General features: G+C 34.2%; 1 protein-coding gene across 1 annotated transcript; it reads right to left on the reverse strand.

Moving 5' to 3' along the window:
* LOC141713362 (enhancer of mRNA-decapping protein 4-like) lies at positions 1-10,028 on the reverse strand. Its single transcript, XM_074516735.1, has 12 exons — positions 9,017-10,028; positions 8,159-8,208; positions 7,937-8,093; positions 7,593-7,811; positions 6,303-6,431; positions 4,384-6,000; positions 2,460-2,819; positions 2,247-2,366; positions 1,776-1,946; positions 1,426-1,590; positions 1,197-1,322; positions 1-561 (listed from the first exon to the last, which is right to left on the reverse strand). Exons 1-12 carry the CDS (start codon positions 9,773-9,775, stop codon positions 250-252), a joined length of 4,185 nt encoding a protein of 1,394 aa, XP_074372836.1. The 5' UTR covers positions 9,776-10,028; the 3' UTR covers positions 1-249.
* Positions 10,029-15,409: the final 5,381 nt, after the last annotated feature.

Below are 15,409 nucleotides of genomic sequence, written 5' to 3' on the forward strand. Positions count from 1 at the left end.
TAATATAAATCATTCTATCAACACTTCTTATAACAATGATAAAATTCAAACCTTGAATAACTCGGAAGAACTACTTCACATATTTGACAATACATCCTTCCATCTGTCTACAGCTTTCTTAACCACAAACAGATTCCAAGAAAAACTGGCTCAAAAAGTATCATCCCTACTTCTTACAATGGGTTCCCATTTCACCAAAAGTTTTGTACTCTTATTGTAACAAAATATAAGGAATAGTATCCATAGGGATCATTTACTACATGTCACAAGCAACGAATTGATGATGTGCATCACGAGACGAATACTTGAAAGCTCGTTGGGAGGTGTGGTGGGAAGATTCATTTGATGGCTTAGAATCTGATATACTTGATTAAAGATTGGCTTTACATGTTGGGCAATCATAACGTCACCTGGGTTTATCACCATCGCTACATCTTTCATCCAAACAAGTTTTCGAGATGTATCATTGCTGATATCACAAGCCAACTGCTGTAGAAGTGAAAGTAATACTCCTTGACTCAAAGGAAGTGTCTTCATTGACAAAATTTTGCTCAAATCAACCTAATAGACAAGCAAAAAGAGGTAACCTATAAGACCCTAGCTAGTAACAACTTTCTAAACAACTCAAGCAAAAAAAAATGATCACATATCATGAGACTACTTTACTAACAGAAAACAGGAAAAAACAAAAGAGCAAGCATCGGAAATGGAACTTAAAACACTAAAGGGCGATTACGAAAAACTAATTTTTTTTCAAGCGATCAACAGTGCATCAACTTCCGTCAAGTTATAAGTTTAAACAACAAATTTATTAGTCAAAGTCTATATATAGAGGAGCATACACAAAGCATAGATTTAACTTGCTAAAAGAAGAGTAGGCTACTATCAAGCACAGTATGCATCATAACTGTTGTATTAGCAGATGATTTTCGAAATAGATGTCGGCATCTAAACCTGCCATATTTGGTTAATCACTTCCCAGACATCAAAACCATTTTTTTAAGTACCTCTAGGCTCTATCCTCATTCCTCATTATTACATGGTTAGGGTTCAAGCCTCTATAGTGGCAAATCAGTGGAATCCGCTGCCTAAATAAACTAACAAGAGAAGCAATTTGCAATGGTCACTGGCAACATCAAAGCAATTTTCTGATTTTCAAAGCCTTAGGGGTGGAGAGCTGAAAAGAAGATGCATACCTGAGAGCATAACCAGGATACAATGGAAACATCACTTCTCTGCAGTGCTACGGTGAAAGCGTCTTCATACTTCTGTTCAGAAACCAATCCCAGTAGTTCCCTTGTAGGATCCAATGTCCCTTCAATCTAATAAATGATTGAAATGGTTTAGCTAACACTATTTAGTTACTTAAATAATTTTTCTTGCTTGCTTTGTAAGACTCAGTAATGATACAAAGATAGCACAAACCTCGCCTCGAAGACCACCAATAGCTCCATTACTCTGTTGTCTGACCAACGGATTTGCAGAATTGGCACTAGCTCCTGCAACAGCAAGAGCTAGCAACTTTCTTTGACCGTCAACCAGTTCGGTACTAAGAGTTTGAGTCACAGACGACGCTGAATTGATAATCTCCTGCCAATCACAGAACAAAGTAATAATTAGCAAGTATGATCAATCCACTAATATAACTTTTGAAAACATTTAAAACACCAACACATTAATTGTTTAATTACAGGTTTATGATTGACATATGGATATCGGAAAAATAAGCTCGAAAAAAAATATAAGATGACACAGAAGGGGAGCACAAAGCTAACCCTTAAAGCAAGCGCCAAGGGTGAATGTGAGGATTCAAACTGGTGCTGAGCTGCACTTGTATGCTCAGCCATCCCCCTTTGGAAAGTAGTATCAACTTGTTCAAACATAGCCTTGCACGACACCTCAAATGAAGGGACCACAGAAGTTTCCAAGCTAGATTTCAATGCTTCCTGCATAGAAAACTTAATCACTAAGATTCATGCCATCTAAATAGAGAAATATAGAGTTTAAAGAAAGAAAAATGAAGGAAACACTTTATGTTTTAATTAGATTAGTTGGACAACTAATCCCAAATTACTGACCCGTAAACATAACTTAGACATGTTCAAAGCTTGCTTAGCAGTGTTATCTTATTAAATCACGAATAAAATTGTACCAGCTGATAGATATACCTCACTAAAATTTCCACTTGACCCTAAACACTTCTAGTTTTGTTTTTTCTTTTCTAATGCATTTGGGCTAATGCAAACCTGAAGAATTTGTTTGCCAGAAGTCTGAAACTGTGCTTGGATGTGCCTAGCAACAGTAGCTTCAAGTCTAGAGTTGACAGACTTCTCCAGTTGGTTCACTGCTTTGTCGCCTACCCCTCTCTGCACCATATAATATATAAGAAGCAGTTATCATCATTTAAAAAAAAGCAAAACCATTTGTAAGCTGTGTAAAGTTCAAGTCATCAAATGAACCTGGAAAGCCTCTGGGATGGCCGTGGATACTGCTTTCTCAATAGCAGGAATCAACGTGCGGGATACAGCTGGCCCTACTGCGGCTATTTCCTTTTTCACCAATTTCTCCAAAACTGCTGGTAAGTCCTTTGTCAAAGAGTTTGTTACCAAATTCAGTATTTGCTGTGTCCGCTCACGCAATAACTTCTCCTGTTTAGCGTTCTCCTCCTGAAACCGAGCCCACAGAGCATCTGAATTAGCCTTAACAGCTTTCTCCATACTCTTTCCCAGGGCAGTTTCAACTCTCCTGCCTTCTTTGTTAACCGGTACAGCAACCATCACTGACATTTGCTTTTGCAATTCTTTTTGCATATTTAGAAGCTGCAAGAAATAACAAATTTCACATATAAGATACAATCCAAATAGAATACATGGAGAGAATCGTAATTTTTTTTCTTTTCAGCAAGTTCCAAAGAATACAGAATCACAGGATCAGATGTATCCTTTAACACATACATACCTTCAATACGAGGTAATTTACACGACAAAAAATTATAAAACTCTGAAGCAGAAGAAAGATGCAGAACTATGCCATTACATGGAATATTTTTTAATATTATAGATCATGTAATTCGATCTTAATTACTGAATTTACCCCAACAGAGAAAAAAAATCTACATGTGCTTAAAGCCTTTACCCTTGAGGTTCATAAGCGAAAAGGCCATTAGTGTTTGCACTGGCGAAGGCAGAATAATATTTCGGGGGGAGCCAAAATACAAAATTAAGAAAAATATAAAAAATTCAGAAAATTTACCTTGAAGATATTTTGGACAATATTGCAGTATCAGTTTCCTTTATAATATGACCCCTTTAAATTAATACAGTATAAGATGATTAACTTTCTATGGTGATAAAAAGTCTTGGTAATAAAAATTACTCATTCTTATCTAATATTAAAGATGACACTGATATATAGAATAAATTTATATCCATCTAAAATAGTGTCTTTATATGGTCAATGAATAAATACATTTGAAGTAATTTCATAGAAATACATAATTTGAAATTGGTAATACATTTTTCCTATTCATAATTTTTTGAAGGACATGACACACCTAAGGATAAATCTACTAATTCTTAAAAATATGTAAGAACTATAAAAAATAAATTGATGTAACATAGCATAAAAAATAAAAAGAATGAAGATGAAGTTATAAAAACTTGTTCCTTTTTGTATAAGCTTTTTAATTTCCGGATTGAGAAAGGAGGTGCTGATGAATGAGTAAGAATGGGAGCTAATTGATTTTTTGATTAACTGTGTATTATAAGTTTTTACTTAATATGTTGGTGCTAGGCTGCCACTATTTGAAAAAAGCACTAGTAAAATTTGAGCACCCGCGGCCACACATGTTGGTCACAATACAGCTCCGCCTCTGAGTGTCTGTGACTAACGATTTTCAAATCGTTGCCTCTGTGTTACGCGTACCAACTAATACTTCAATTCGGTTAGTACTATAATAGGTGCAGTACAAAAACCTAAATTTACATTTTTAAATATGAAACCAAGACACCAGCAGAATAATAGTTCTTTTTTCTCTAGAAGTAACCTGCAATCCCAAAAGGTACTATAGAGCCACTACAAAAGTATATTGAACATGACAAATATATTTATCCTTGAGCACGTTATTGTAGATAAAAAGAGGAACTGACACCCAGAAAGAATAAGTTAAGAACAATAACAAATCAAGGATACTGAATCAAGCACAATTACAATGTAGAAAAATTATCCCATCAAGAAAACCACCCGACTTTACGAAACAAACACTAAATGAATCAAGACGTTGAAAGTTGAACAATAAAGTTGCAACAATGTTAATAATGCATCTATACTGGATAATAACAGTGTATAAGGAGTAAGTAGCATGTGCAAAGATGGAGCCTGCACCTGATTTATTGTCTCCTGCATGGTTTGAAGTTGGGAAAATGCAGCGTCGACGGATGGCACACTCGAGCTAACAGCTGGTTCATGATAAGAATCTGTTGAATTAGAAACACTTGGTGACGGAGATATCGAAATTGATCCTTGAGCATTTTTTGTTTTCTGCTTTTTTCCTTTTGTAGTCTGTGAAGAAGATGCCGATGCAGGCACAGATGACTCTACAACCTTACCAGAGCTATCTTTTAGAGAGTCTTGAACTTCTTCCTGGTTATTTAATAATTGATCCATTGAATCAGATTCTCTGCCACCGTCAACTTGTCTAGATTCTTCCATAACATAGGCCTCAAGTGGCAGGGTGTGGGATTCTCTTGCCATCTCAATACCAAGATCGGCGGCTTGAGAATAAAATGATTTCTCCCTCCTATCTGAGGCAAATCCATGGAGCTCTCCTGGAGAGGCAAGTTCTTCATTTTGACTAAATTGTGACTCACCGACAACCTTAACTTCAACTTCGACATTATGTGGATCATTATTGACAACCGCGTCCTGAATATTTGGCTCTCCCTCTCCCTTGTGCTCTGTATAATTTGTTTCTGAAGATGAGGTTGCCCTTAATATCTCAGAAGGGGTTACAAGATGGGTAGGGTGCTTGAACATGATGGGATGATTAAGAACAGTTGAAGTATCTTCCTGTAGAACTTTCTTCACATCCTTCTTGGGATCATCTATGGTGGAATCAGAAAAATTCCTATGAACAGTATCCAATTGTCTGTCAACTGAGTATTCAGCAATATTTTGATCTCCGCTGAAGTCACTGAGCTGAGAACCTGGCTCAAAGTTGCTTGATGGACTTCTGAAACCAGAGAGCTTCCGTGACAACCTAGGGCTCAGAGGAATTGGTGGTGATGAAACAGAGGCAATATCACTATCACTGTTCACCGCCGGCAAAGAGAGAGGTCCAGATTCCGCACTTAACATAGCAACTTCGTGTGAAGTAGTTACCTGTGCAGAAGGGGAAGTTAAGGGATTTCTAGCTGTAGGTGTCACACTCTGGGAGCTAATTTCATGTACCGTCGGTCTGGCTTGAGGACTAGCAAAAAGAGTCTCAGAAGGTTTACTTCCACTAGGCTCAAAATGAGTCAATCCAGCAGTACTAGTTACATCACGTGACACACTAGAATCTGACCTGTCAAGTACATTCTCTAGTGGGGGTGGTAAGCACTGAGACAAGTCTAGCGCATACTGTTGGATGGCTTGTGTCTGGACACAGTAAACCTGCACAACTTGGTCACCATGGGGTAACAGATCACTCGTCCCAGTGAAGCTCAAAATTGGCATTGTAACAGTAAACTCTGCAATATAATCCATACGGGTTGCTGCTGGATTAGGACCATATTCCAAGTGTACTGCATAGATAGCATTTTTTTTGGCATTTGCCAACAACAGAAGACCTGCTTGTGACAAAGCCACGACTTGATTGAAAAACACATCTTCCGCCCTAGGTGCAGCAGAGCTCCTCAACTCCAAAGTCTGGGTGCACTGCCACGAATCAGTATCACTAGGAAGCAGCCACCCTTCTTCACTTGTAGAGGTCCATATTTTCACTTCACGATTCAGAGGACCCTAATTAATATAATAAATGTCAAACCAGGAATTATATATGAATACAATACAAGAAAAACCTAGGGATTAAATAGAAGCATATATTTAAATTATCAAAATTACGAAGTTCGAATTAACATCAAATTTTTCATGGGCATAACTGAGAAAATGATCTACTCTATAAAAAATGTGAAAAGAGAAAATAAAATGGCATAGTGAAGAACTGAAGATTCATTCACATAACCATTGAAGAAATGAAATGACCTACAAGTTTATTGGTTTGGTAGCCTATGTAAAAAAGAATTATAATTGCCAATACATACCCCAGTAATGAGTATAATGTGATCTGGGCGATGAGGAGAAGTCAAAAAGGTAGCTGAATTAACAGGCAAACCATCATGTGGCCTCAGTACTGCAATGGGGTGCGACTTACGGTCTTCCCAAACTTTTATCTGCATATAATGAAACGAAAAATTTATTAAGAATGCTCAGAAATAAGGTCATTGATGAATATCTTAACAAAAAGGAATCATATAAGCGCATCTCATGCACAAATAAGATAAGTTCGCTATAGCTGCCAGCAAATTCACTAAAAACAATAAATTAGTTAAAGTGAATTAGCAATAAATATAGGGTTTAATGCGCCTGAGGTCGCCCTTAGGTAACTACCTGAGGTTAAGAGGATTTCTCATATTAATAGATGTGGGTATTATTTTAATTGCAGAAAGTTTTACAAATTTACAAAAAAACCCACACTGAGGTCAGCCTCAGGTGCTTTCCCATATATATATTTATATAACAGACACCCACACAAAAAAATCTCGAAGAGAAAGATTTTGTCAAACCCAAAGTGGAACTTGCTGTCCACAGAGAAATTTCAAGGCATCTGGCATCCACTTTTATTTGCATGCATTCATGTTACAAAAACGTAACGAGTACTTGAAATATCCACAAAATTATTAATTATCTCGCAACAAATTAAACAGTCCCCATCTGTGTTATTAACTGTGATATGCTCACTGAAGCGCAAATGCCTCCTGGAGCATAAGCACAACGCAATACGCACGCTATTAGAATAAAAGCGCAACAATCGAAAAAGAATATCATAACAAAAAATTTAACATCTTACAAGCAAATTAATTGTCATAAAACAGGTTGATGATAACCAGATTCAAACTCAGACAAATATTTTAATGGTGACTAAATAAAGACAGAGAATCAACAAGATGCCCTATGTATTAGTTCGGTCTTCTCAATGACATAAATTACAGATCATCATTTTCAGGCTTATCATGAAGATTTTCGGAATCATCATCATATCCTGTTACCGTTCTCATTCAATCACCCGGCTTATATCGTTCGTGTGTATATATGTATGTATTGTATGTCTTTATGGTTCGTGTCATATGTGTTTATCGGCTGACATAGGTTTTAGGGCTTTTTAATGACTTGTTTCTTTAATAAGACTAGATCAACAGCGCAGTCGATAAACAATAAAAAGAGTGCTTTCTAAATAATCACTGTTAATCTGTTTATACTACCACCAATGCAAGGATGGAAAGAACAAAAAAATTATCTGCTCATAAAGGTTATCAAAATCAGAAGAAACGTACCGTGCCATCCACAGAAGCAGAAACTAATCGCGTAGTCATCCATTGGCACATCGACAGATCAGTCACTTCTCCATCGTGGCTACCAACAAACTGGACCCCGTCTATCAATTTGTCAACAGGGCATTTCAGAGGTTCCTCTGCTGAAAGAATTTTACCTTTTCCAACCTTTGTAGTATCAATGCGCAAAACACTTTTCCCAATACCAACTACAAGAACTTCCTAAGAACAAGGAGAAATACGAGTTAAAAATTAAGAGCTAAAAAATTGTACAACTCAGAGATCATAAATCATAGCAGGTGTATTACATGAGCCATTTTACACTAAATCACTGATAGAATGTCTACCTGTTTATGGCAGTGCCAGCAAACCCGGGGATGAACAGAATCCCCTTCTCCTACAATCTGAATAGCCATAACTATCTTTCCTGTAATTTGTGATTTCTCTTCCTCACCTGGACCTTCTGTTATCTTCCATATATATACACGTCCATCAACACTTGCACTGCACAGAAATATGTTAGCATGGCTCAACAATAGAATTCTTAAAGAAATACATCTGAGTTATACCTAGCCAGCAGGTGAACATCTTCGGCAAAAAATGCCATGTCTGTGACCCTCTGAGTAAAGCAAAAAAACGAAGAAGAAAGTATTATTTAACGAAGAAACATACTGTTGGTGCAAAATAACCTGCATATAAGGATTCAAGGAGCTTCTTTCTATGTTAACTGACCAAGTACACGCAAGCAGAAATCATAAGAATGCAACGCTAGTTTGCTTGACGAAAATGTAATAAAAAATTTAATATTATGTGGATAAATACAATTATCATTCCTCCATACCATTGTCCCTCCTACATCATTGTCCCTTCTATTTTGTTCATAGTTTTCCATCCAATTCTTAGTTGACTCCATTCATTCAAACAAAACAGAGCATTACACCATTGAAAACTATTCAAGTACCTTTTTTATTTATCAAACTATAAACTTAATTTAAACAGTACACCTAGTAAACAGAATAATAATAATGAAAAGGCATGGAGCATTTATATTAATACTATATAAATTGGCATAAACAATGGCGCAAATCATTCAGAACCTTAGCATGTATATTGCCACAAATTCAAAACTATTCTGCGGCGCAACAAATAAAAACAAATAAGTGAATATTCCCATTAACTTTAAAATGATTTGTCGCGTCAATGTGCAATAAGGTATCTCCAATAATGAAGAGATGGAGAAAAACAAATGGGATCCCAAAAAGGAACTTGGAAAAACTGGCCTATATCTAAATTACAAGTGCACAAATTTGCAATTTTTATCAATCACCAAAAACACATCAATTCAAGAAAATACTACTTTCAAACGACATATACACTATGCATCCTAGTATATTCATCTATAAACCGTAAAAGGCAATGAAACTAACCTGAGCAAGTCCTTTAAGCAACGATCTCAACGCAGTATTAATATTAAGCACGCGAATAGCCCCCAATTTCAATCCATAACAAATATAACTCTTATTAACCGCAATCTGGCGTCCAACAACAAGACCAGGATCTGAACCATACTTAGTAATCGGAGTAACCTCAAGCTGTGGTTGCACCTCTCCCATCAACCTAACATCAATATCATACACCACATGATCACTAACCAAATGCCTCCCTTTGGGCAACTTACTACTCTGCATTCGCATCGGACTGGCCTGCACAATGGCAGCTGCAGTATTACCAACATTACTCACAACCTGCCCCAACTGCAAATTCAAATTCTGTGCCATGGAAATATCCGAACCGCCTGACGACGTAGGCTGAAGCGGCGCAATCATATAATTCTGTTGCTGCTGAATCTCGGCTTGCGGTCCGCTAAGCAACGCCATAAGTCTGGCACCGTGATTAGGATTAGGATTAGAATTAGGGTTCGGAGGTTGAAGAGGCGGCGTAGGAAAAGGAATAGATCGCTGGTGGTGTAAATTAGCAGTGGGAGGTAAATGAAAGTGTTGAAACGGCGACGTTTGAGGAGGCGTAGGATAAGGGTAGGGCCCAGCGGGTGGAGGATAAGAAGCGGAAGAAGGTGGAGGATAAGAAGAGTTAGGGAGAGAAAAGGGGGGAGAAGGTAAATTAGGGTTTTGTAAATTAGGGTTGAAGAAAATGTTTGGTTGTTGATTAGGGTTTCCTGGAGAAGCCATGGATTGATTGATTATGAGTAGAGTTTGATTACTGAGATCTAATTCAATATGAATATGAATATGCGATTCGTTTTCGAGATTCGATTATACATGTGATTTGTTTGTTGTTTATGTGGATTGAGATCCACAAAAGAGAGAGTGGGAGTGTGTGTGTGTGGGTTTATTGTGAAGTGAAGAGGAGGAGGATGTGGGGGATGATGACTTTTCGGAGACCAAAACCATGTACTGTTCTGTATCTATAATTGTAAATGAAGAAGATGATGATGAGTGCCATGCCTCCATTTTCATTTTTTCCTATTTTTTTATTAAATTAAATAATTAAATTTAAGTATTTTTAAGGAAAATGAGGAATTAAAAAAAAACAACCCAAATTTTAAGGACCTTAATATAAAATAATGATTATCTATCTAACGAGTGTATTCATTTCAGATTTTCAAAAATTAATAATAATTCATGTATTTTAAAAAAAATTCGTTGATTTTAATTGTTTGTGGATTTTGACAGAGTTGATAAAAAAAATTGCAAAGTCTTCCTGATTTTGTAAAATTTTCTATAAAATTTTCAAAATCTCATGTATTTTAAATAGATTTAAAAAGATTAAAAATGAACTAGCAAATCCGTCAAAATCCACCACTTTTTCAAATAAAAAAAATCACGTGACTTTTAAATACCATCAGATTTTGATGAATTTTTAAAAATTCAAATTGAATACCGCCAAATTTCACTAGATTTTTTAAAATCTAAATTGAATATACTATGATTTGTAAAGACTTTTTCTAATATCTATTGAATACCTTCATATTTTAAAGAATTTTTTAAAATCCAAATTAAATAACTCTTGATATCAAGAATTCAAAAAAATCTTTTAAAATCTTGATTGAGTACACTTTTTTGAATATGTAATTTAACACATTGGGGAGGAGTTCACTATAATAACAAATTCACTAAGTCGCGCTTCGCAATGATTTTACAAACGTGCTTTTCAAAAAGTATAAAAAAATTTAATATAAGATTATGAATTTTTGGATTTTCGATTATGTGTCGATCATTCTGAAATTCTAAATAAATATGGAATTCTAAAAAAAACCTCTATGTAAACATGTTTACTCTTAATGAACCACTCTTATTGTTTACAAATATAATATCACAAATTATATAATCTATTAATTAATAATCGGTTCTATAACGTAATGAAATTTAATTATAATATTATTTTAAAGATTTATTCAACTTAATAATCTTAGTTTTAGCGACCTACTTCCGGCATCCATCAATTTTATTGACATGCGTTTTACATTGGTTTGTATGATCATATTAAATAATAAGTATTAAAATAAATCTTAAAACATAATGATAATTTTGAACTACATAACAAAAGTGCCTTAAAATGAACCTTATATTTACAACTTCAGTCACACCATACAATCAAAAATAATTATAAAATTAAGAATTTGATTCAAAAACAAAACATACACAAATTTAGGAAATATTAAGGTTTTGGTTAAAATTTTAACTGCAATAAATGATACATAATTTCACTATAATTATCAATGAGTGCAAAAAATATAGGAAATAAAAAGATTTTGGTTAAAATTTTAACTGCAATAAATGTACGGTTAAAGTGGATATTATTTTACATAATCTTAAAAAAATTATTTATAACATTTTACGCAGCTTGTAATGGGTACTACTTGAGATGCTCTTGTTCAACCATTTTGCAAGTTCATAGTTTTAGTATTTGTATAGGGTGACACATTATTTATTTTTCAAATTTATTGGATTATTGTTACTAGCTTATAATTCATACAAAGTATTAGCAAACTAATGTCGTTTTGTTTTTTTGTATTAGCTGAAACTTTTATTATATATTTGTTTCTTTGGATGTTTTTTGAAGACTACATGTGGGTGGGCTAAGATTGGCTCTACTATTTTAGGCAAAGAACTAGCTATATAACCCGTGCAATACACGGACATTTGTTAATCCCAAACAATCTAATAATAGAACTACATAAGGGGGGTTGAATGTAATTCTTGATTTCTTTTCGAAATTAAGAAATCTCTTTATCAAAATGTATCTGTGTTTGAATATGTAAGTTTGTGGAAATGAAATATATTGTTTTGTATATGTTGTGTACTTGATGATTACATGAACAAAATACCTTGGTAGATTTTACTTAGTGAAATTATGTAGCACTCGACGGATAAGGTTTATAGTCCCGACGGATGACTCAATATAGTCCCGACGGATGATGATTTATTATCCATCGAGTGAGTAGCTTATGTAACAATAAGTCAGTAGCACATTTCTGCATACTATAAGGTTTTAGAATCTGTAGTAGTATTTGAGTCATGTTGACCTCAGTTAGATATGCAGAATAAGTTGATTAATTGTACATAGATGATGTCTTGTAATTCTGTATAAGTGAAATGAAGTCAAGTGCCTGATTGCTACCCAACGGATGAATAAACAATGAATTCGATGGATGATCAACAACCCGACGGATGATCAATATCTCGACGGATGATCATGAACTCGACGGATAAAGAATTCAAATATCCGTTGACAGTGACAACACAGTCACATGCGTCGAGTGGATGCAAATGGAATGTGGTAGCCTATTCAACTGAGTTTTCGAGAACAAAGAAGCATTGCCATTTTCATGCTATTATGAAGATATTCAAAGATGTTGGAATAGAGTAATGAATTAGCATTGTAATAGACTAGATAGTTTTTTTTTATTATCCTGTCTCATTACTTTGTAATTTTGGTGATATATATATATATATATATATATATATATATATATATATATATATAAACCAAGAAGTAGCAACTAGGGAATTATCTGAGATAGAAGCAGCGAAATATTTGTAAGCAGAACTCTTAGCATTTCTCTGCATTCTTAGTTGTTCAATATTTGTAAGCAACTGTGAGCTTTTTGCACACAGAGTTCTCTCGATATATATTATATATCTCTGGTGGAATCATTCAAATCCACCAGAAAGTTTTTTAAAGACTCTTATTTTTAATTACTTGTGTTTTGATTCATTTAAGTAACTATTCAGCATTGTGCTAATCAATTCACACTTATATATGTATTCGAGTTAGAACAATTTTATTTGAAAGAAAAAGTTTCAAGAATTCCATTCAACCCCCCTTCTGTAATTCTTGTCATATTGTTAAGGGACTAACAATTGGTATCAGAGCAAGCTCTTAACTTACAAAGAGTTTAAAGATCAAAACAATACAGCAAGATGAACAAGAAGGATGTTGGAGTCAACACTACTAGAAAAACGTTAATAGACATCGGCTAAAAACCGATGTCTATGAATAAAAAAATCTGATGTCTTCGTGGGTGATGTTAAAGACCCCCATTTAACATCAGTTTTAAACTGATGTGAAATGGGACATATAACATCGGGTTTTAATATGAAATCGATATCTATTTCTTGATGTTAAATTTCTAATGCACATCTATCATTTATATATTACTATAATATGATATTTTTATCAATTTAAAGATATGTGGGATAAGCAATAATTTTGCCTTTGACTGGTATAATTTAGTTAAAACTGATGTTATTAATACTTTTTACATCGGTTTTCATAATAAAATGATGTTACTAATTGTTTTAACATCAGTTTTTTTTAAAAACTGATTTCTATAGTAGATGAAACTGATGTCTATTAGTATAATTAACATCACTATTTTGTAAGCAAACGTTATCTACTGTACTCTTTATCATCGGTTTTTTATTCTAAAGCATTTGTCTGTTGTGGTATTTAACATCAGTTTTTCTGCATGAACTAGTGTATATATACTACTAAAACTGATGTTATTATGTTAAATTAATATCATTTTTCATTGAAATAAATGTTACACATTTTAAAAATATAGATGCCAAAAAATTGTCAAAAGAAGAAACTATTAAAATCAAACTCTAATTATCATTACTAAATCAAACCAATCAAGTCTTACAACAATGAAAAAACCAAAAACTTGTAATTCTCACGCCTATAATATCATTCATACATTGCTCAAATGAATGTAGTTTAGTCACTGGTTCTTCAAGTATCAATGCAGTTGAGCTGGGTCGTTGAGTCCTAAAAATATGGGCATCTGTCTTCTCTAGAGTGTTATTATTCTGCGCATGTCAAGGTCAAAAATTAATTCATCTAAATGATGAACACTTGGAATTGTATATAAAAGGATAGAAAAAATTCAAAAAGATAAGATACCAAGTATAACAACTTAGGATATGCATACACTCAACAACTTACATGAAGCATACACTCAACAACTTTTTCTATTACGAGCAAATCTCTGAATGGTTGGTCCGGGGATTACCCTTGATCCTCCTTTGAAACACCATTCAGTTCTATTCTTCGTCTTTATGCTCAGTGGATGTCGACTTTCAGTTTTGAAACTTTTAAGAGCATATGTTGTTAACTGCTCCTTTCTAAAACAAGCTTCTAATAATCTGGTAGTCAGTCTTAGGTCGCCATTCTACAGTTTTAAAGCAGAAACATGAAGGTTATTAGCATCCTTATTCCAGGGTTACCTGCGAAACAAGAACTTAACTATAGAAAAAAAAACTGAGGGATACATAAGGATCGCTACTTAACAATCGCTTTAAAGGTAAAATTTTCAACATATTTTTCTACTATATAGGAATTCCAAAATAATATATGCATACTTACCATTAAAGATAAGCCCTCACAGAGATTACACTACGGTATTTTAAATCTGATTATCAAATGAATGTCAGCTATGTAAATTAACCTTGAACTAACCTTATAAATTATATGACCAAAATTAGGACAACTAACCTTGAACTGCATGTTATTGCCAAGAGTAACATAACTAGGGAAATGGCGATCTATGGTGCTGGCTCCAATGGCAGAACTTGACTATGTGTTTATATATATACTGACTCTTGTATTACAGAACTAATGAAATCGCGGCCGAAGTCGTCTTTGGCCTACCTAGCTATTAATAAAACTTGTCAAGATTATACAAGAAAATTTAGTAGTACATATGAAAAAGCTTCTGGAACAGAAAGACCAGGATGGCAATACACCTCTCCACCTACTCCGGTTATCTCTTTCCTACCGAGGCACGAATAAATGTTACGTTCCAGAGCTCATAAATCATAAAGGACTAGATCTAATGGCAAAGAACAACAAAAGATGGACTCCTCAAGATTTGTTGTATTTAGAAGATGGAATTACTGATGAACAGGTTCTTAAAAAAATAGGTTTAAATTAGCTTACACCAACTAATCTTATTGATATCTTATCCCTGTTAAAAGTAAAAAATTTAATATAAAGTAGTTACTATTTTGTTTTTGTTTTTAATACAGGTAGAACCTAATTTAGAACCTCCATCTTGGTAAATATGGTGTTTTAGTACGTAGTTAATCGTAAGTTAACTCTTTAGTCTCTATAGGTGAGGCCTCGAGGGCATTTAAGGTTGTCAGTGCTGGGGGTTTTAGTATATATAGTAGTATATAATTTCTATTCATGTTTGGTTTTAGCTAATATAAAAAAAAGTCTTTTCAATTTATTTCTTAACATTGAAGATAAACATTTGTTAAATTTGTAAGCTTTACTTATAGGTACAAATTAAAGTT

This window comes from Apium graveolens, chromosome 3 (genome assembly GCF_009905375.1).
Source record: "Apium graveolens cultivar Ventura chromosome 3, ASM990537v1, whole genome shotgun sequence".
Classification (NCBI taxonomy): Eukaryota; Viridiplantae; Streptophyta; class Magnoliopsida; order Apiales; family Apiaceae; genus Apium; species Apium graveolens.

Excerpts from the sequence above, each read along its gene's own strand:
- LOC141713362 (XM_074516735.1), bottom strand. The coding sequence starts at position 9,775 with ATGGCTTCTCCAGGAAACCCTAATCAACAACCAAACATTTTCTTCAAC. Across the intron at positions 8,209-9,016 it reads TGCTTAAAGGACTTGCTCAG|AGGGTCACAGACATGGCATT; the intron begins GTTAGTTTCATT and ends TGCTTTACTCAG. Across the intron at positions 7,812-7,936 it reads GCTGGCACTGCCATAAACAG|GAAGTTCTTGTAGTTGGTAT; the intron begins GTAGACATTCTA and ends CCTTGTTCTTAG.